Source organism: Pomacea canaliculata, linkage group LG5 (assembly GCF_003073045.1).
Source record: "Pomacea canaliculata isolate SZHN2017 linkage group LG5, ASM307304v1, whole genome shotgun sequence".
NCBI classification, from domain to species: Eukaryota; Metazoa; Mollusca; class Gastropoda; order Architaenioglossa; family Ampullariidae; genus Pomacea; species Pomacea canaliculata.
In genome coordinates this window covers 30,611,729-30,634,440 of record NC_037594.1, presented here as the reverse complement: position 1 = coordinate 30,634,440, position 22,712 = coordinate 30,611,729, and the positions used below count along the sequence as shown (strand labels likewise).

The 22,712-nt window shown below is 36.7% G+C and overlaps 2 protein-coding genes across 18 annotated transcripts in view; one reads left to right on the top strand and one right to left on the bottom strand.

Annotated features, from left to right (window-relative positions):
* LOC112563804 (5'-AMP-activated protein kinase subunit gamma-1-like) overlaps window positions 1-10,929 on the top strand; it is a 93,793-nt gene extending 82,864 nt beyond the window's left edge. For all 10 annotated transcript variants that reach the window (XM_025238154.1, XM_025238155.1, XM_025238161.1 and 7 more), the window contains 8 exons: window positions 4,196-4,241; window positions 4,437-4,615; window positions 6,208-6,288; window positions 7,521-7,643; window positions 8,520-8,597; window positions 8,937-9,011; window positions 9,585-9,678; window positions 9,964-10,929. In XM_025238154.1, coding sequence (XP_025093939.1) covers window positions 4,196-4,241; window positions 4,437-4,615; window positions 6,208-6,288; window positions 7,521-7,643; window positions 8,520-8,597; window positions 8,937-9,011; window positions 9,585-9,678; window positions 9,964-9,989 — 702 coding nt within the window. In that variant the 3' untranslated portion in view covers window positions 9,990-10,929. The remainder of the gene's footprint in view (window positions 1-4,195; window positions 4,242-4,436; window positions 4,616-6,207; window positions 6,289-7,520; window positions 7,644-8,519; window positions 8,598-8,936; window positions 9,012-9,584; window positions 9,679-9,963) is intronic.
* A 1,681-nt stretch (window positions 10,930-12,610) lies between these two features.
* LOC112563803 (coiled-coil domain-containing protein AGAP005037-like) overlaps window positions 12,611-22,712 on the bottom strand; it is a 59,670-nt gene continuing 49,568 nt past the window's right edge. For 5 of the 8 annotated variants that reach the window (XM_025238145.1, XM_025238147.1, XM_025238150.1 and 2 more), the window contains 10 exons: window positions 22,343-22,506; window positions 21,646-21,705; window positions 19,999-20,192; window positions 19,604-19,722; window positions 18,717-18,847; window positions 17,832-17,907; window positions 17,137-17,220; window positions 15,661-15,808; window positions 14,301-15,360; window positions 12,611-13,779 (listed from right to left, as the gene is read on the bottom strand). In XM_025238145.1, the coding sequence (XP_025093930.1) occupies window positions 15,088-15,360; window positions 15,661-15,808; window positions 17,137-17,220; window positions 17,832-17,907; window positions 18,717-18,847; window positions 19,604-19,722; window positions 19,999-20,192; window positions 21,646-21,705; window positions 22,343-22,506 (1,249 nt within the window). In that variant the 3' untranslated portion in view covers window positions 12,611-13,779; window positions 14,301-15,087. The remainder of the gene's footprint in view (window positions 13,780-14,300; window positions 15,361-15,660; window positions 15,809-17,136; window positions 17,221-17,831; window positions 17,908-18,716; window positions 18,848-19,603; window positions 19,723-19,998; window positions 20,193-21,645; window positions 21,706-22,342; window positions 22,507-22,712) is intronic. The other 3 variants (XM_025238148.1, XM_025238149.1, XM_025238151.1) reach the window with 3 other exon arrangements.

The following is a 22,712-nucleotide window of genomic DNA, read 5'->3' as shown; positions in this document are numbered from 1 at the left end:
CTAATGTTAGAGTTTTGTTAATGGTGCGTCACATCTGAAAGAAAGTTGATAACATACTTTGAAAACCTTGAAGTCTTGCCCATTACTATTGCATTTTTGCAGTAAGAGGAATACTGTAAAACCTCCTTATTAAGATTTTCCCTATTATATTACCCCCTCTTAGTTACAACCCAGAAACTGCATATTGAATTTGTAGTGCAGTCTGCCTGATGAGTCAGGGATGGACCTTGGCTTGATCTTCATGGCTGCCACAAGCTGCCACAAGGTCTGAAGCTGCCATTCCACCTGGTTACACACAGGCGAGGAGCTTGATGCCATAGCTCTTCATCTCCTGGGCTACCTGAGCTGATTTCCCTCTCTTGTACAGGGTTCTGATGTTCCAGGTCCAGGTGGAGTTCTGTGGCATAGATACATAAAATCACAGATATCAATTCCCATCATTGGGCACAATCTTAGTAACTTGTTAACAGAGTCAAGCCTCATGGCAGTTTCAGTTTGTTAACTCATATTATCAACCCCATCGTGTTTTACACTTCTATTCCTGTAAGACCAATTTTGTGTAAAGTCCATTGCTTTTAACTGGATGTAAACAAAAAAAATTTTAAACACTGTTACATATACATCTCAGAGCATTCTCTTCTGTAGGTCCCTTATATACCGGAAGCTTTGACAAGGTTGCAAAAGTTCTTTCAGTCATCAAGTCTGCCCCCAACTGAAGAATTCACTCGTGCTGTGGTCAGTGATAACACTCTCATGTCTCTCCTTGATGAGACAAGCCTTCTGTCTCTACTGTTGTAGCTCATTATCTTTCACATGCTGCTCACAGTGATGAGTCATGCTCGTGCTTTTTCATGCCTTTGTCTTTTGCTCTTAGTAGGGGGTCAAATATCACATTGTGGTTGGTGCTCATAAAGCGATCTGGCTATCAGACTGTTGACTGGCACATTTTATATATCCTTACTGTGGCTTCCCTGACACCTGGTGAGCATTGCACTGAATGTGTGGAATGCACAGCAACTTCAGTAAAGTTATCTGCACACTACTTTCATGCCCATATATTTTCTAAGCTCTCTAGCACTCAGTGCAAGACGTACTGAAATAAAAACCTACCTGCACACAGTACTGTGAGCAGAGGTTATTTTACCTGCGAGTCAAGTATATATCATATTTTCTGGAGGACCAACTATACATATATCAGAAACGCCATAACAATGGGAAAAAACCTGTCATCAGTGTTCTTTAGTTTTGAGATTAAATTTATATGCAGACATTTGGTTAACATAAAAGAGGTGTCACTACTTGGGCATTTATTTAGCTTGGTTGATTCAACTTCTAATGATTGATTTTGGTTGGTTTATGTAGTAGGAAAGTGCTTACACCTTGCAGCAATTTCGCACGATGGAGGGAGAGGGAGTGGGGAGGAAACTGGAGTACCAGAGAAAACCTCCAACACCCAGCCTTGTGGACAAGTGTAACGTACATAGCATATCCTAAGACAAGATCTCAACCCTGAGCTGCTCACTGGTGACAAGCGAGCTAAAACAACTACTACACTATAGGGCGCCCATTACTTGAGACCATGTGGTCTTATATAGGATGGAGAGTTTAAGGTGGGGTTGACTCGATCCAGGTGGGAGCTGGAGTAACAAACTTTGCAGAATTATATGTTTGTAGAAATAAAATTTTTGTGATGGACTATGTTTTATTTCTTTTTTGGTTTTTTGTTTTTTTGTTGTTTTTTTTTTTTTTTTTTTTTTTTTTTTTGTCTCCCCAGAAATCACACTCAAAATTGTAATTCATGCATCTTAAGAGAACATCTTTGACTACCATGGTACATATCTATTTATCAATTACTTTTCCTGGACAGTTAGTTCCCCCATCAATATTTAGTCAAGAGCAACAATAAGCATGATTAAGAGAAAGCACAAACAATAAAGAGAAGCAGTATGATATGGTTTTTAAGAGCTTTATTTCAACATTTAAATAAAGTGAATTTTTTTAGGTGCTTAAAGGCATGGTTCGTGGACTGAAAGACTGGTTGACCTCTCTCATTTACAACATGATTTTAGTGAATTTTAGCAAGTCTTAATATGGAGGTTTTACTGTAGTTTAATACTTCTATGAATGACCTTGTATTTTTACCTGCTCATAACAAGTTACTCAAATTTGAGTACTGTGCTTTGAAAGATATTCACTGGTGATCTATTATAATAGATCAGTCAGTTAATATCTGTTGTGTACACGAAAGCCTGTAAGATGCTGGGTACACTCACAATGGATTGTGCCAAACAAGAAGTTTCAGTATATTAACAGGTCCAACACATAATGTGGCTTTGGTGTGTTTCTCTGCCTTTGACACTAGAGACAAGCAAAGGCTACACATGTGAATGAGTTGTTATTCTAGTCCTTTTTTTTAATCACAGATTGAAAAATGGGACAAAATCATATTGTCATTTTGTTTAATCAGAACTATGTAGGGCAATGCTTGTCACCATATGCTTCATTTTGGTTGAGTTTGATCACAAAGAACAGAATGTGATAGGCTTTATAATTTGAATGTGAAACATCAGTGATGAGGTGCATGCTAGTCTGTTGTGATGACTTGCTAGCCTTTGCTTTCTCTTATTTTTACTGTCTTTAACATTTTGCATATGCTTTTTTAATGAGTGGGTTGGAGGGGGGAATATGTGTATGCTTGTTGGAGAGATATTTTCTATTTAGTTATAAATAATATGCAGAGCTCTATATAACCAAGTGTAACCAAGTTTTTAACCATATTTGTTTGAATAAGATGGTGTTTGCTTCTTTTGTTTAAAGCTGTTGCAAAATCTTTGTTTAAGGAGTAAAATTTTATGGTAAATAATTTAAAAGTTTATTGATGAAATGGCTCATTGTAGTAAATTAAGTCCTTCGTGCACTGAATTGCTTATGCTGATATGTACCTTGTCCTTTTGACTGCACAATAATTATTACAAAATGTACTATTTTTTTCATTCGTTGCAGTACAAGATTGCTTTTTGGCCCTCTTTCCCCCTCAAGAAGATAAATTGATACTTAAACAGTCCTCCTTTCTGTTTGCTCATCCACCAGTGCATAAATAAATCATCTTATCTTAAAAATATAGAGTATTGGATGTGTGCATATCAAATACAAACTCTTACCCCAAAAATAAGTTTTTTTAAGAAAAAAATTATTGCAGCAGTAAATCACTATATTTTCAGTATATTGTCACATACTTATAAAACTATCTACGAATGTTAAATGACTTACTGCATAATATTGAGAGTACAGTTGACTCAGTATTGTCTATTTTACTTTGTGAAATAAGCCCTGGCTGCTTTTTCACTGTTGTGATCTTTCCTACAATATGGCGGATTACGTGGCAGACGTCAAGAAGTGGAGATCATTTGCAGCAGTGCACAAACATTATCCAGAGTACTGCTGTAAAGTGTCTAATCTGCCATTGTGCAGTTTCATGAACCATGCATGTCTCATTTGCCTGCTTTGGTACATGAATTAGATTAGTGTGGGGATTTGCTTAATATTCTTAATATTTGCTTTCACTTTTATAAAGATACAAATCTGGCATTTTGAGCTTGATCACATATGCATGACAATCACATACATATCAGAAGTAGACCTCATGGTCATGCACACTGTGCTTATGCATGCATTTTCAATAAGTGGATAGTAAAATTCTTAGAACGCCTATATAAAAAGCAAATTGTGCGAAATTTGAACGAGTTTATCTCTCCTTTAAGTGTTTTCCTGGCTGTGCATTGAGAAGTTTCTAATAAGTTTTGGACAGTGCTTATTTTTAGCCAAATGAAAAAAAATATGAGAAACAAGGAACACTGCATTGTTGGAAAAAAAGATAAAATGATGTCTTGGCCACATCTAAATTCTGGGTGAGAGGGGGGAACAACCTGCAAGGTGTTCAAAGGAGCTTATTCAGATGACCCAGTCTAGAAAGCTTTCAGAATTATGAAGTACATGGTTTAAGGTGTTTAAGAAGATTGGCCGAATCTTTTTTAGCACAATAAAATGATAGTGGACCTGAGGGTGGGAGAATAAATTGTATTCTTAACCTATTTAGCTTTACAATTTTGGAGCTATGCATGCTATTACAGAATCTTTCTTCTCTTCTTCTTCTTAGTTTTTGTCTCTTATATGAATTGTCTATGGATTCTTTCAGGTCAGAATGGATGAATTAGAAGACCACAAAATCGAAACGTGGAGAGGTAAATGGAAAGCTGTCCCCCTAGAGTTATTGTTGCAAACGCTTTCTTACACCCACATTTTCTGTAATAAAATGTTTTTGTGAATGAGTTACACTGATATAATTTGTCAGCATTATAGCATATCAAGTGCTTCCTGTTTTGACAACTAGCTAAATAACACTACTAGTTGAGAAATATGAAAATCTAATTTTGCAGAGGTTCTGAAATCCCAGCAAAGGGCCTTTGTGTACATTGACCCTGATGCCAGTCTTTTTGATGCAATCCGTGTTCTTATCGACAACCATGTGCACCGCCTGCCTGTCGTAGACCGTACTACTGGCAATGCTATTTACATACTTACACACAAGCGTATTCTGCGCTTTCTCCATCTTTATGTGAGTACATAATACATTGTCATATATTTACATATCATTTGTCACAACTGTGTAAAAAATTAAAAGCATTTCAGTTTTCATTCTGAATATCATAAAAACTGCCTTTATACTTAATAATGTGGATGTGGCACTGGGAGAAACTCATTAATCTGTGATAATCTTTGTTCATTTGATAAGATTTAGTATTTTCTGTTTTAAAAGAGTTGTATTAAGTTCTTTTATGATAAATTCACAGTTTACAATAATAAGACATTCTTATTGAGACCTATTACAACCCCTTCTTAGCTATGACCAACACATTTTTCACAGACATATTTTGCTGTATAAACGTCTGTCACAACTACCTCGCACACCCACTGCCTCCTGTGTGACCCGACTTTCTATTTTTGGTGTTTTCTAGGTCAGGGAGAGGGGGAAGGGGGATAACACACACATATATGCATGAGTGCACATGAACACATTATGGCCTGGCCCTGTCTAGGAAAGCTTTGGACTTGACCAGCCGATGAACTCATTTAATTGAACCTACAAGTCATGTGACAAACACAAACACAAAGTAGGGTGAGAGGTTCTGGAAGATTTGATGGGGGAATATATATAAGCAGTCAGGGTTGCTGGTTTAGGAATGATTTTTTTTTTTTTTTATAAAATTCTTGGATACTGCAGCACATGGTCCAGAATGTGTCATTTTTTTTCACTGTGCTGTGACAAAATCACCTTTGTCCTCCACCATTCTTTGGAGGAACTAATTTAAACCATCTGCTTAACTTGGAAAACATATGCTCTGTATTGTCACTTCTTGCAGAACTGGCCCCCACCCCACCCCTGTGTAACCCCATAAGAGAGACCTGTGGGTTACACAACAATTGGGTGGACGAGCTTGACCAAGCAAAAACAAAGGAAAAGCATTATATGATGTTTAAATGCTTGATTTCAACATTTGAGTAAAAGAATCAATTAATTTTAGGTGCTTTAAGTCATGGTTCCTGGCATAAATCAGACTGGTTATCTCCATACTACAACCCTTTTCAGTTACAACCTGATTTTGGTGGATTTTAGCGAGTCTCAGTTAGGATATTATACTGTATTAAAATACTTTATAAAACTGCCGAATAAAACAATGTTAATGTGGTAAAATCATCTTAAAAATTGAATATTCATTTGGTGAGCTAATAAGCGTCCTTCCTTGAGGCCCCTCACTCCCTTGCTAATTTCATTCTTTGTATTTTATAATAGTAATATTTCAGCCAGTGATAAACAGATCCTAGCTAAATAAAAAACCTTTATCCATGACCATATTCTTACTTCCTCTGCCTGTTTCTAATAATAACTAAATCAGTAAACTTGATCTCCATTTAACATTACACAAAGCTACATTTTAAAATAATTCACATATCTTACAAGTCATTGCAGTACTAGTGACTATATTAAATGAGGAGCACCTAAAGGCCCCAGTTTTTAAAATTCTAGAATAATTTTTGCAAGTACAGTTGTTTTTTTTGGGGTGGGGGGAATTGCATGGTATGTTAAAAATTCGTTGGTGATCTATGAGATATTTTACTTAAATAATGTCTTTTATCATCTTTGTGCAGATTAAGGATTTGCCGCGGCCAAGCTTCATGTCTAAGACATTGAAGGAACTGAAAATTGGCACTTACGACAATGTTATTACCGTGAGTATTTATAATTGCATATATTTCATATTCATATACATCTCATGACAGGTACAAACAAATGAGCGGTTATGCTGGTCCTTTAGTGCTAGCTGTCAGAGGGTAACAGCTGGATAGAGGCAGCAGCTGACAAATCTTGCCACAGGCCTATCTTGAGCAGTGGTGAGCAGCTTCTGCATAAAATGAGCAGTCCATTCCTTCACATTGGCTAGCTAGTTCTTTATCCATCTCATCATCAATCCCTTTTCCCCTCCAAGACACCTTGAAAGGGATTTTTGGCAGTGTCATGTTGGGTGACATGGCTGAACCTGACAAACTGTTACCTCCTCCTCCTCCTACAGGCTGTGGTGGTACTTCTCAAAGCCAACACAAAATACACCACTCTCCTGATGTCTTGGCCTTGCAGAAAACTTTTCATTTACTTTCTACTTATTTCTCCTTCAAAGGCTTTCACATTTTGTGTCAGGACTTCAAATTCTCTCACACAAAGTCAGTGTGCATCCGCTTATGTAAATTGCAAGGCATGCTTTCAATTCTGTGTATCTCTGTAAATGGCACAGTACTCAAAGTGGTCCAAAAAGTAAAGTTACTTGGGTTCTCTTTGACTGCAGACTGCATCCTATCCACTTTTTTTAACACAATACTTACCCTTTTGTATTTTTTAAAATACAGGTATTGTTATTTATTACCTGGAAGTCTTGTTTTTGACCGTTTCGATGAAGTGTGACTCGCTTTTTTTTGCCATGATGTACCAGGGCTGGCACAATGTAAAACACAAAGAAAGTATCATTATTAAAAAATCATGCTATTTCATGATGAAATCTTTAGGATAGGCAGACTGCTTTCTCTGGGCCTCCTGCATGATTATGTATTAACACTTCACAATAAAAAAAAATATTGTATTCAAGTGTGTGTGTGTTTATATTTAATTTTTTTAAATTTCCATATAAAAAATCTTTTCATGATTTGGGTTTTGTCATTGTACTTGAAGATCACTTTTATTATCAATACTTTCAAATGTTTTAATATAAATTTATTAACATAAAATTATGTAATTAATTTGAATAAAAGTGTTATTAATATTCACAGTGTACCTTGGGGGAAAGATTTTCATGAAAGATACCTATACTTATTCTTTATAATGTGTCTGCTAATACATTGTTAATGTCTGTAAAAGGTAAATTTCACAGAGACATTGCTTATTTATTGCTTGGTGTGCTGTTTATGTCCAGGTTTCCAAGGACCTACCACTTATTAAAGCTCTTAACCTTTTTGTGGAGCACCGTATCTCTGCTTTACCAGTCCTTGATGAAGATGGCTATGTTGTGGACATTTATGCCAAGTTTGATGTCATTGTGAGAAGATATTTTACACCTTCTGGCAACAACACCCAATCTGGCATCAGATTTAGTTATTTAATCTATATAAATGATTGAAGACATTGTCTTGTATCATAGGTTTGAAATCGAAGCATGTTTATAGATATGTTTAGAAACATTAATTTCAGTGTATAAAAATCGAATTTATCTGGGAATAATTTATCTAGTTATTTCTAGTACATTTAGTATATGTCTTGGTAGGGACCACAGAATCATACATATGGCCTGGGCTACAAATTATTTGCCCTAGTATCAATTTTTGAAACTGAATTTGCGTTGTGTATTTTGTAAAAGGAAGCAGATTTATATTAATGGATCAAGTTTTGAACAATGTCATCTTTGCAATTAATCAAATAAGAAGGTTTATGTCTTTATCAGCATATGTCATCCATGAATTATGTAAACAAAAAAAGTCGTGTAATTTTTGTCTTTTATTTTTTTCATAGATATTTTTATGTATTTGGTTACAAATAACTTTTCACATGTATGTACTCAAGTACATTTACACATTAACCAAATTGTGTCAATGGTACTTTTATTCTAAATGGAAGATGTTGCCAAAGGTCACTTTTGAAAAATATCAGGAAAGAATGAGATATTGAAAGTCATTAGTATTCGTCCATTTTCATTAGTATTCTTCCATTCCAGCTTAGTGAATATGAGACGGAAATTTTATTCCGATTGTTGGAAATTATTTTTGTCTGTTTGTTGGAAAGTCTAATGTGACAGCACTTAGAATTCTTATATTGTGTTATATATTCTTATTGTAAAATAAGGAGGAAGATGTCCTCAGAAATAAATTATCTATGGAGTTGGAGTATATTTTACACTTTATTAATTTGTTTATTGCAGAATCTGGCAGCAGAAAAAACCTACAATAATTTGGACATAACTATTGCACAGGCTTTGCAGCATCGTCAAGAAACAGAGGTGAGCAGAAATTAAATCTTCAAACTAACCTTTGAAGACACAGTACAGTTGGATAATGACCACCATTTTTGTATTGTGAAAGGAAGAATCTTAAATCTGGTCTTGGTGGGGATAGAGATCACCCTCAATTATTTTAAAGGGACTTTCAGCTGTTGTCATCCATGATTATATCAGAATCGCTAGTCAAATAATACTTGTGTTCCATAGTTATTTCATTTACAAATTACAAGGGCCATTTCAAAGTTATAAACAGGTGTAACTGTATGGTCATACAGTTTATATCAAAATCTTCCAGTTCTTAACATTGTGTGCTGTTAATAGTTGGTTTTTCCTTCCCAGACATATGAAGGTGTGGCTACCTGTATGGAGATGGACACCTTGCACGGTGTCATGGAGAAGATTGTCAAAGCTGAGGTGAAGACAGCTACAGGCATTTTTGTTAAAAAATATGCTAGTTTCTGTTTAGAAATTAAAAGTTGCTAGAAGTAACATTGTACCACTATTTACATAGTGTCTGGAGAATAATCAAAATGATGTGAATCTATTTTTGAAAGTGCAACAAGTGAATGTGTTAGAGAATAATCAAAACTGATGAATGAATCGTTTAAAACTACTGTGTATGGCCATGGGTAGGAGCCTAGACAATTATTGATTGTTTACCATGTCTGCCAGGTTTAAATCGCAGGCACATGCTGACTGTACCTAGTCAGGAATGTCCAGACATCTGTGATCATTACATGGCAGTCCATTTCTTCGTTTTCAGAAGATATGGTTTTGTCCTGTGTATACTTTGCTTCCGACACCCTCCTTGGCACCTTTATTGTACCTATTAGACCATATGGAAACAATTAGTCAAGTCTGACCGCTTCATATTATTGGCACCATTCCTACTCTTCACTTCCCTTCCAAGATTCAAACCCCTCCCACCCCCCAAAATCTACAACACATTGGAAGAGGAAGCAATAACTTTGACTCTTGTTTTGACAGGTTCACAGGCTGGTGGTGGTGGATGAATCCAGTCATGTCAAGGGCATTGTATCTCTCTCAGACCTACTTACCTACATTGTTTTGGAGCCAATGGGTAAGATATGTAGGAGTTAAGAAAATGCTAACTGAAGAAAAATCATTAATTTCAAGTTGTGCTTCATTACTATTACACTATATTTAATATTTTCTTCTCTCTGTTGCTGAAGGGATACTTTACTTTTTTTTCTTTCTTTTTTTTTTTTTGTCTCAATTTTAATTTGACCAGAAACCCTGTTTTCTATTTTTCATTTTATGAGACTGCATGATTTATGTTAATTATAATTCTAGCCAGGTTTGCTGTTTATACTGTAATGAAATGGCATTTGTATGTGTGCCTCAGGCTATGAACCTGCCCAGAAGTCCTGATGTGCTTGGGAGAGCACATAGCAGTAGCTGTGATTTTCAGTTCTTGTAAACTGGGCGGTGATCTGGATAACTTGCAAGTAGCATCGGAGAAACAAGTAGATCCATTTCTTTTTGTCCCAGTGTGCAAGAGAAATGTATACATAGAAGTCATTTAAGACCCTTGGTTACTCAGTATGATTGGCTAGAAGTGCAGGATGTCATCTCAGTAATTAAGTGGCTTTAATGTCTACAACTGTCAAAAAATTGGCTACAGTTCACTGAACCAAATGTTAGCCCTGGGGATATGTTCGTGTAGAACAATAGTATTTTACTGTTTTGTGACTTTTGCTTGTTAAGTCATCAGACAAGCATTTTGGTGCATGTCTGTGTGTGATCTTGCATATGTTTATGTGCGAGTTTGAATGCCCACCTTTTCCAACCCAATGTAAACAGAATTAAGTGACATTTTATAAAATTGATGAAATGTGCAGGAGGTGTAGTTAAGGTTGCTTTTGTGAAAATAAGGAAAGGCTCTTTGCAATTGATTTTGGAAAAATTGTTGAGTCATAGGACCTGTGGTGTCGTGATCTGTTAGTGACTGAGATAATTTTAACATTTGAGTGGATGTAGTTCATGCTAGCTTGTAGCAACAGCTCCACAAATAACTCTTATATGTAACTTAGATGTGTAACAAAGACAAGAATTAGCTGCTGATAAAAGTTAGCATTTGTGCATACTCTAAACCCAGTCTTTTCTGTATATCAAAGTCTTTAATTTCAAGAGCAAGTTTGTTGCGGTGATTGTATGTAGATGAAAGGTGTGGAGTTTGTGCAACCAATGATATGATGAAGGTTGTGGCCAAGCTGGCATGGTAATTAAGAAATTTGGGGGGTGGGTCGGTTGGTGGGAGTGTTGATGGGAGGTTTCCATGTTCTTTTATTATTAAAGAAAAGGTTTCAAATGTCGATTTGTTGTTTTTATTTTTGTAGGACATAACTTTGTTGCATAGTGCATTTTTAAGCCTGGAATGTGCATATGTGTGTGTATATATACATATCACAACAAAAACATTTCCCCTCGCCATGCTATTTAAAGGTTCTGATTATGCAGCAAAGTTGCATATTTGACATTTAGTAGACAGGAAAAAATAAAACGGGCTGCTTGCTGCTCATCTGTAAGGCAGAACTTCTAGGCGACAGAAGGTATGGCCCGTGCGAGGGAAGGTAGGAGTGCACACGGTGCTGATTACTAGTGTCCAGTTGTCTCCAATGACTACACATACAGTAGGGAGAGTACAGATCACAGGCACTGCCGACTAGCCTGGCAATAAAACTTACTCACCCGACCAGTACTTGCTGTAGGGTCTGAGAACTGAGGTGAAACAGCTTCTATCTGAACATACTGTCATGCATGGACCTTCATTTAGGTCTGAGCTGTTATATATAGCTACTGCCTACATGGTGAGGCTTGGTCACACTTTTCATGGATGTTTTGTGTGTATGTAATACACCCATTCAACAAGTGTTTTAGTTTCACAGCATCACCATCGAAATGTTTAATACGCCAGTAAACATGATCCCTAACCACTGTCTTGTTGCCGAGCTGATAGTGCCACGCCTGGCGGTTCACTTTACTACCTTGCGCCAGTTTTTTCATCCCAGCTTTTGTACTTTTAGCAACGTGCCACCCCTCATTAATATTTCCAACACCTTTATTTCTCACTAACTTATTAATTGAACATGCTATTGAATGATGACACCTAACGCATTCATACTTTCATACATCCTCTCATACAGCTGGGTGCACACATCATCCTCTTTGGTGATGTGCTGAAGATTTAGAACCTTTTGGGTTGACACTGCCAAAGTGTGATATGAATTTTTTCGACATGAGTGCCTTACATCTGTCATCACACTAATCTCGTCTGCTTGAGGTGAAACTGACATTGGTGCTTCAAGAAGTCAACGACTCCATATCTGTGGCAGCCATTTTTTAAAAAATATATCATTTACATATCCCTAATTGGCACTCTTAGCAAATTTTTTATATTGAATAGGGATAATCCCCAAAGTAATGTGTGCAGCAAGGAATATTCATTCATAGAATAACTGTAACCTAGGGGAGACTAGTTCCAGACGATGTTATGTTCATTAGGACAACCAAAGATGATCAGCACATGCCCATCCATTTTTGATATCTTCACTTGGAGCGAAGAGGTGCACGAGACTGTGCATGAACTTGATCTGCAATGTCCTACACCTTGTCATGCTCACTAACAGACAAACATGGACTGTGGGCCTGCTATTGTAGATGGTGAATGGGCTCTGTGTTACAGGCATCAATTGTTGCCCAAATGCAGATGTACTTTGTCAGTCACCATGGGAATAAACTGAAAATGTTGAGTATTATCCCCGCTCATGAGTAAAGAAAGATAAAGAGATACAAAAAAAAAAATATAGATATATAAAGAAAGATAAACGAAAACAAAGTTTTAAAGTTCAGTTGTCTTTGTGTTAGGGTCATTTCCGAAGTTCATCGTTTTTCTCCTTTATTTTTTCTCTGTTTTATGGAGAATACATTGTCGGTCCTAACTAACCCTGACCGTATGTTCAGCTGCAAACCGTTTTGCCAACAGCAAGCACTTGGCTGAGAAAGACATTTTATTGCTAGGGTAGTCAGCAATGCCCCTCAGCTGCCTCAGGGTCTGGGTAGCAATTAGGGAAAACTGTAAAAGTCAGCACCATGTACTCCTACCTTCCCTCATACAGACGAAACTACTTTTTTTTAAAAATGCCCACAAGAAGTTCTGCGTTGAAAGACCATCCTTATGAAGTACTGAGTTCAAAACTTCATTTTAAAAGGAAGTAGGGGTTGGGGGTATTGCTTTAAAGAAAAGGTTACTAAAGGGGACACACACGTGCATATATAAAAACCAGTATTAACTGCTTTTAAGAATTTCCAGATTTGACATTCTTAGTTGCACAATATTCAGATACAAAATGGTGCCTAAAGGCACCTAAATGTCTTTGTCAACACAAGTAAATAACACTTTCACTTCTCTGCAGATAATCCTTAAAAAGTAAATGGTACATAGAATGTTCATAATTATTCACAACTTGTCTGGTGAGACAAAAAAATAAATCTCTATACAGTGTCTGCCAATCCTTGCCACAATTTGATCCTGTCCCTTATTGGCATCATAAAGCTGTGTTTCAAGTCAAAAGAAAATCAAACTAAAACAGCTATTGTGGTGTAGTATTTGTTCAAATACAGATCTGTTCATAAGGCCAAGCCAAACGCGACAAGCATGCATGATCAGTGAATCCACAGGTGTCTTGCTATCATCTTTGTCAAGCACTAGCTGCAAATGTTTAGCTGGTGCGACACAAGCGCAGTCAGCAACATGGTGGAAACTCCACTTGGGAATCTGTCGATGCAATAACCCTTGTTTCTCTCCCATCGTACTTTACTACCAGAAAGGTGTTATAAGCTCAGTCATGTCTGAGACTCATCTAGGCTCTCATGTTTTGTGGCTATTCCTTTCTCCATCAACACCATTTGTTTGTTTGTACACTGTCCCTCCTTAGATTCTTTTGGCTTCTCCATATTGCCCGACTCTTGGGATGAGCTGCCAAATGTCGACACCTTGGTTAGAAGACTAGAGTGGCGTTGGGGTGGGTCAGGTCTAGATCTTCTTGACGTGGCTCCTGAAGTTTTGCCACTAAAACCTTGCTGGGAATCCAAGCTTGTGCTAGAACCTGTGCTCTCACTTTCACTCAAGTTGTGGTCATCTCTTCCTGCAGCATCCTCACTGAAATAAAAAGAAAATGGCCTTAAACCAAATATCTTTTAGGCTTTAAAATGCAGATGTAAAAAGATACGTAAACCAATTGTGTTTGTCCTAACAAAATTAGTTCAACTAGGAGTATTTTGCTTTACACAGGAATCAGTAGTCCGCACTCTCCACAACCAGGTAGTGTGCTTGACTGAAGCAGAGGGTTGCTGGTCCCCAAGCCTTTGGTTTGAAGACTTACGCTGCTCATTTGAAATGGGTTCCTAATTTATCAAAGCAGAGAAAGCAAAAGGAAAGGGGCTGGGCTCTGCATTTAACCTATAATGAACCTTTTTGTTGTCATGTATTAAATCTAAATATGAGAAGGTTAAGTGAAGAAAATTCAGGTGATCTAACTTAATTGTTTGAAAACAAATTTAAGGGGAATTTTTTTTCTTATTGCATTTGTGCAATTTTATAAAATTAAGTACCATCCAAGGCAATAATTTGCTTTTTTTAAAGTAAAAATGCAGTCCAAGTAGACGACTGAATTATCATACCTGTTGGTGCTGGCGGCAACCTGTGAATGACAAGTCATGCTGTCTAGAATCCTGTCAGCAGGTACCTTCTGGTTTTGCAGATCTGGTCGGTTCATGTTTGCATATATTCCTGTTGCTATATCCTTCTGAAATCTGGACAGTGGCGGTTTTTGTGGGGAGACTGGCTTTGGTGTTGATGACAGAGGCCCAGGGGGCAATGAAGACGAAAAGGAACTTGACTTGCATAAAACTGGTCCAGAGCCATCTTTTTTACGGACATCAGCTTTCTTAGGATCTGGAGTTATGCTGCTATCAGATGGCTGGACTCCGTTACTGACTGTGTTGGACCCACTGGCATAACCAAATGGAAATTTTGCACTACTTTTACGAGGAGGTGGGGGTGGAGGAACCTTCCTGAGTTTGAACCCATCCCCTCCACCCTCCATGTTAGCTGCATCTGGGGAGGTAGCCTGTGCTGGACTCTTTGGGAGAGGAATGCTGCTGAGTACAGATTGCAAGCATGTTGGTGACACTTGATAAAACATTCCTGATGACCTGGCCTGAGACAAAGTGACAGCTGTCGGTGAGACTGTCACCTGCAACACATTGGATCCCAAAGAACCTGACATTTTACCGCTAGGGCTGATGGGAGAAGAAAGACTTCCATCACCAGTGTGAGCAGCGAGAGAGGTTGGCATTGACTGCATGGAGCTGAAGAATGCTAGTCGAGCTGTGCTGCGTTGGTTTGCTGATTGTTCTGCAGAAGGTTCTGGAACGTTACTGGAAACTGCTGTCTGGCTGGTTGCTGTTACTGTGTGCATTGTGGATGTTGATGTCCTCTTCGCTGGTTCAAACTTTGAAAATGTTGATAATGCTTTCTCAGCTTTGCTGTCACAGCTCTTCTCCCCTTCAGCTTTGTTCTGGCATTGTCGGACAGTGTGCACGCAGGCTTCGTTGGTAACACCAGCTGCTTACCCTTTTCATTGAAATGGCTTGTAATTGTGCCAGCGTTCTCCTTCACAATGCATTCTGTTCTGCTAGATGGCTCTCCATCTACTGCCTTGTTCCCATGCATGGTAGACTGCACATTGAATAATGGTTTTAGAGATTTGCTAGCAGTCTGAAGGGTCTTAGTGAACTTCAGTACCTCATATTTTGTAGTTATCTTCTTTTTACGTTCTCTGGAGGCATCTGCAGCCTACAGAAACACACACACGTGCACACAAACACACACACACACTTGCAACTATGTTAGCTTTTGGAGCATTAGGGTACACTCAATTGTATCAAATTTTTTTAAAGTAACAGCGAAGTACCTTTGGTAGTATAACTAGAGTCATGTAACCTCTAGAAGAATTGTACACTTCCAAAATAGTCTTACCTCCATACTTTGAACCCGAATCTTGTGGTCAGGAACCATTGAACGAATATTTTCTAGAACAGCCATTTTCTCATTTTCCCCAAATTTGTTACTTTCTCCGGCCAGCGATGGTACTTGTGGGAGACACTGATTTTGTTCAGCAGCTAATCTAAAGCAGCAAAGAAACATTCAAGTTGTACTCACTGCCAAGAAAAATTAAAGCAAATGATGTATGATGTTATAGATTGCATAGTTATTTAAATTTTGCAGGTCACTTGGTGCAACTACAAAAGAACCAGCATCAATCCTGTCAAAATCATGAAATGTTTATGTCAGGCAAAGATCATCCTGTACGTTATGATACAACTGCATGAAACAATACCAGTGACTTTTTTTTATATAAAGGATAACATAAATGAATTCAAGTGACTCATCTATCAAGGACTGATGATTCCTTTACCCTACCAGCTTCATGGCCTTGAAGGTTAACATTCGCACAGACAATAGCATAAAGCATTAGTTTTCATACAAAATTTACTGACAGCCTTTTATTTTCTGGGGATGGGGTGGGGGAAGAAATGTCAGTCAAAACCAGAACAGGCCTTGTTTTCGTTATTAATATTATAGTTAACTAAGGTATCTTGTTGATGTCTGCAAGTTACAGCACTTAACAAATGAATACCCTATAGTTTCACTTTTTTCTTATTGTTGATGATCTCCTGATTATTCATTTCTCGAATAAAATTTATGAATTTTCAGCCAATTAAAAGGAATGCATTTATACAAAAAGTTCAAGTACATTGTCATTGTTCCATACTCCAAGCACCAGAGAACCAGGTCATCTCCATAAAGGGCAGCAGGGATTTTTTTTATGGGTAGTCTGGCACAAGATTGCTAGTAAGTACAAAGAACTCCTCCTTGTAGAATGCCTTATCCCAGGACTACCTTCTGGCTACGTCTGTCCACTAGCACCCCGGATAATCTGTTGTGCAAGTAGGATTTGGTCCACCAGCACATATTGCCTTTAATGCCACTATGTTGCAGCTTTACTAGCAGTCTATGTTCCCTATCTTGGTGTTAAGACTGCCAAGGTAACCTTTTGATTCTGAAAAGTGTCCTCAATCACTTGGTGTGTGGTTTGGAGACCTCTAATTTTATGTAGGATTTCAAATAACTTCTTAGCACTCAGATGTTATTTCAGTGACATAATGGTTAAAATAAACAAACTCTCAAGCAAAACCCATGAATGAAACATGGTCTGTGACCCTACAGATTAAAAGTGTACTACGAAATCTGGTCAGGGTTGGACAGATGTAGATTTGATACCAGAACTAAATACTTACTTCAGAGATCTTTTAAAATTTTAAATACTGCACATGAGAAACATTACTTATATGAAAAAAACAATGAAATGCAGGGGAAGAAGTTCTAAAAAGTAAAATAATCCAGTAAAAATGTTTTCCCCACATAGAAGTACAAAAAATAAAATTGACTGACCGTTTCAGTGTGTAAAGTGTGCCAGTAAGTTTCTTGCATCGTTTCAATGCTTCTTCAATTTTTGCTGGCTCTTCCTTGAGAAATCTACATCCAAAATAAAACATCACAAATATTTCTTACACTCTAACTATAAGGTAAAAATCAAATTCCAGCAACATAATGCAAACCCTGTTAACTTATTCATGGCATCATCCTTAAACAGCATCTCTGCTTCAAAGACATTTTTAAAGACTGTAAAAATAGTCATTTCAAGATTTAGAAAAATTGGTTTGTTTGAATTTTAAGCTGTGCTATGTCACCATGAGAGACAGCTACTCTTTGTTGAGAGCCGCATGAATGGTATGGAGCTGAACTATGACAAGGTGGTCAAAATGACAGGAAAGAAAAGTGAGTGAGTTTGAAATGATTAAGTTCTGCTGCAAAGCTAGTCGTCAAATAACATACACATAACATGCTCATCCAGAAAAAAAAAAATAAAAACACTTTGTTACAGATCAGTGGAATACAGCAAAGCAAATTTTAAACAAAACTTGCACCTATGAAAATATCCTAGAAAGTTGTGGTGAAGCAGATATCCCTACTGCTCATTTGGATCAAGAATGCAGTGGAGGTGATGTGACCACAAGTGATACAGAAATTAGCAGCTTTATTGTACATGAATATCCAGCATTAAAAATAGCAGATACTATAAATACCGTTCTTCTTTGACGACAATCTCCATTTCTGCTGACATGACATTCTTCAAGCTTGTCTGGATGTCAGGAAAACGTGCTGTTAGAAATGAAGGTAATGCCTCGCATCAATATATACCAGTGGTAAATGAATTGATATCTTACAGCCAAAGTAACATTATGAACACTGTCCAGCATACAAAGACTACGATAATAACAGTATTGAAAAAATCATTGTTTAGTACAAGTAAATGTACTTTGTAGAAGTATATTTATTTAGTTTTTAGAGGAAAATTTTTCTCAAAAAACATTAAGAACACTATTAAGGAAATGTGTTAGCTGTTGGTGGTTAATAATCAAAAGTAAGAGAACATCTGAAACTGTGTTTTGCTAGAAGTTTGCAAGGTTCACAGGAAGAGTTGTAGTTGAATGATGCTCTCACTGTTACTGCTACAACTGAGTTGTTATATTTACCTTAAGCTAGTATTTTATTACCAAAGTGTCGGTGGTAAACTCTACAATTCTGATTGTGATGTTAGGTCTTTTACAAACTCCTGCTATTGCAAATCATTAGCTCCTGGTAAAAGGACTAGTGCCCTGGGCATACAGTGTGACAATCCTAATTTTAAGAGAAATCTCTCCTCTTAGGAAGTCAGCATCTGTGACTTTTAAGAAGTGGTTTATAATAAAGTAATTACTGTTTATATTATACTGATATGCTATAAAGTTACATAGATTATAAAATGTATAAGTGTTCACTGTAATTAATCAAAATAACTGTTGTTACTCTCCTGCATGGGGTTAATATAAACCTCAAAAAGGTAAGATATTTATTAACAATATTAAATTTATGCAGGTAAGATATCTATTAATCAACCAAATCAAAACCCATACATATGCACAACCAACCTTTGAGGTCTGCAAGAGACTTAGTGATGTTACTCAACATTAAAGCCATGGCCTCAACATCATTGGCATTGACACGGCATCTTCTGGCAAGAACATCATCCTTTAATTCTTCCACACTAGCTTCTAGGTCACTGCAACAAAATTTAAATATCAGACATTATAAAAGTAAAGCCTAATTTTAAGCACCTTTTAATGACTTTTTAAAAGTTCACATCCAAGGTGATGCTGAAAGTAATGTCCCTTGACCTAGAGGCCTCTGTCTTTTTTCTCTTGCTGTGGATCTACATTAAATTTGATATCTTAATTGCACCATATATATGTTTTTAATTGTTTGAGAACTGCATCAGGCCATTTCCACATGTAGACCACGTCTTCCATTTACAGTTTCTGCAGCCTTACTACAGCCTGGACTAGCTTGAGGTATTTTTTCCTTCCTCTGCAATTGTAACTTTTTGTTTCTGATTAATATTTTCTTCATATTTTCTTACCTATACCTTGTGCTTCATTGTTACATTTTCCAGTACATATTTATATTGTGGATTGTTGGGGCTTATGCCATCTCAGCAACTAAGGCTTAGCTTTTCTGGGGAGTGGGATGATGTTAGAAAGTTTCCAGAATGCAGAGACTGATTCAAATTCAAGGTCACCATATTTCCCTGCATATTAAATACATTTTCACAAACCCTAAATTGTTTACTTCTGAGATTAAAGTATATAGCTAGTACAGACAACTGAAATGAAATAGAATTTGCTTCAAAATGATTGAGAAATATAGCTAAGATCCAATCTTAAATACTACATTTCTTTTGAAGTCACTTCACAGTTAAACTCAATGATACTTCTCTGTCTCTATTTCTGCGATCAAGAGATTTGAAGTTAGTACTAACCTGAGCTCTTTTTCAACACGATCTTTTTCATCTAAGTATTCTTGAGTAAGAGTGGTCGCTTGTAGGCGTTTATAGCAAAGTACTTGATTCTCTGCCCCTGGCACAGCCAATATGACTTTCTGGAAATTAAAGTCAACACCAAAATGAGATTTGATGATTGTTGTTGCTTCAACAGCAAAAATGTATAGTGAATCAAGCAAGCTATGTCTTTTTTTTTTTTAATTGGCTAGAATGACCTTGTCACTTGTCTTTGTTGTAGCTGTCTTCTACAGACTGCTAATGACATTTCAAATGTAACCATAAAACGTTTAGAGAAATTTAGTAAACACACATTATGCAAATAGATAGGTCTGACAGGCCTATTGATGAGGATTTTCTCAAAACATAGGTCATACCTTAATTTTGGCAAAAGTATCATTGAAAGAGTCACGCATGGCTTCCTGGTTGAGCTGTTCCATCCGCCGAAGACTCTGGAAGTCTTTACGAAGTTCCTTCAATCTATTCTGGACTGTGATTATCTTCTCCCGCATATCTACTGTGACCACTGGCTGAGGCAGTGAATAAGATGCTGATGGAATGTCTGAGAGACCTGTTCATTGGAAAGAAGGCAATAATTTTATGGTTATCTTGGGATGCATTAGTTATCAGTGACCCAGGCAGCAAAGATAAAGCATATCATCTCTGCATTCCTCACTTAAGTAATAATCTTCCACAGAGAACTTGGCTTTCTTCCTGGACATTTAAATATCAAGAAAGCTACAATAAGCAGGTGGGGGAAAAAAATTAATCTACAAAAGAAATCCTAGTTTATGCTATTTCTAACAAGCAGTGCTATTGAAACTGGTGTTTAATAGGATTGTTAAAGTGTTAGTGTTTCAGCCACAGGCTAACTTGCAAGTTCAACAGGTGCTTCCTCATCTATTGGAAACTTTATAGAAATTATATGGATGTTTTCAAAGGAACAGCTTCAAATGCAAAGAAATGCCTCCTTTGCTTCCTCTTCATATAAAAACAAAAAAAAATGTAATCAGATACTTATTGGCTATTTAAATGTGCCATTAATAACCCTACCTAATATCATTTTTCAATCATGCATTAAAAAGACCTTCATGCACAGAGAGCTTATGACCATTTAAAGCTTTACCAAACAAAGGAATAAAGAAAAAATTGTAGGTTAACAGAAATATGATACATGCAAACAGGCAGGACAGCCCATGCACAGTGAGGTGAAGGCCTAATATTTGTTCTGTCTTTATGTCTGTCATAATAGCCATTATATAATCATAAATACTTATGTGAATTTGAGTAGTTAAGCAAGTTAGAGACAGTAAGCTGAAGAATCTATTTTGAATTGAATGGAAGAATATAAAGAATGTTATTTTTTTACTACTTGCAAACTAAGCTAAGCCTTCAGCTGCCATTACTACGAACACATGTTTCACCATCTCTGATAGAAATATATTTTTTTTAAAATAGTACAAATAATTGGAATGAAAAATTATCATGTCAACAGTATCTTAGCCCTTCTGTGAAAAAGGGGGAACAGTGCTTTCAAGTCTGATATTTTTTAGACTGCTGTTGTGCAAATTATAATGAGATAAAAATGCTACAATGCTGCTGGAAAGTTATGCAGAAAACGCTGTACTTATACAGTCTATTGGGAATAGCAGGACATTATGAAAATAATGAAAGTCTTCTATTGATGCAGGCAAAAAAAACAGACAATTCCACACAATCAAGCAAACCCCTCAAAAAATTAAAAAAAACCAGATGCATCGTAAGCAGTGCAGAAGCAGGAAAACAAACTACATATAACGAACAAGAAATATTAATAGGTAATGCACTAGTAAAACTAAATATTAATAGGTAATGCACTAGTAAAACTAAATATTAATAGGTAATGCACTAATAAAACTGAATATTAATAGGTAATGCACTAATAAAACTGAATATTAATAGGTAATGCACTAATAAAACTGAATATTAATAGGTAATGCACTAATAAAACGAAACCAGAGGGAATGGAAAGTGTGTGCAGTAACCTTGCTTATCTAGTGAATTAGTAGCAACACTGGAAGAAATGCTTGATTCCCCATTCAACTCTGAAAACAGTCAGAAGAGACAACAGGAGACATTTTCAGTTATGCTGCAGGTGCAGGCAAGCTCCATTTTGGGGGAAGGGTTATTTCAAATTAAAAAAAAAAAAATTCTTTTTACCTAATAAAAACATTTTTTGAGTCACAAATTATAAAAAGAAAAATGCAAAAAGACTGTGTTAAGCTTAAAACCATCAACCTAGGTCAGTGACAACGGTAATTCTTCAGAATGGCCAGTGGTAGGAAGCATGTGGGAAATAAGTAAAGAAAAGACAAACAATTTTTTTCTACTCTTCCATATTCCCTGCAAACTACCAAGCATCAGTTCGGAACAGTGCCAACATCAATACCAATCATATCAAATGAAAACAACAGACATGGATTTAACTATTTCTCATGTTAAACACCCCTTTCCACTATTAACTCTATGTATCATTTATAAAACTAAAATTTTCATTATGTACAAGATGCCTTGGATTTAGCAGAAACCTCATACAAAATAAACTACAAAAATAGCATTACATAAATATATCCTAAAGTGTACATATTCATATGCACACACACAGCCACACACAAAAAAATCCCCAAAACCACCCTGCGCAAGAAGTGTAAAGCAATAAACAGGACAAGCAGTCAAGCGTACTACTGGTGGTGGAGCCAGGGATTGTGTCTGTTCCCTCAGACTGTGTACTACTCATACTTCGGCTACTGCCAGGTCCTCGTCGCACATTTTCGGTAGGTGTCTGGCAGTTGTGCACCCAGGCAGCCAGTGAGGCGATTTGTGCTTCCATCCTCTCCATCCGGTTTCTGAAACACAAGAATACAATCATCTTCCAATGTTAATAATCAATTATTCCTCATTTGGAGAATGATGTCAGTCAAACATCACAACTTAATCCAAAATTCAGAAAAAATATTTAAAAAAATTCAAGAAATTCTATGTGAAAACTTGCAGTTGCCTTAGTGTACTGTGTAAAATCCTGAAGATTGCTAAAAATAAGTGTGGCCACTGC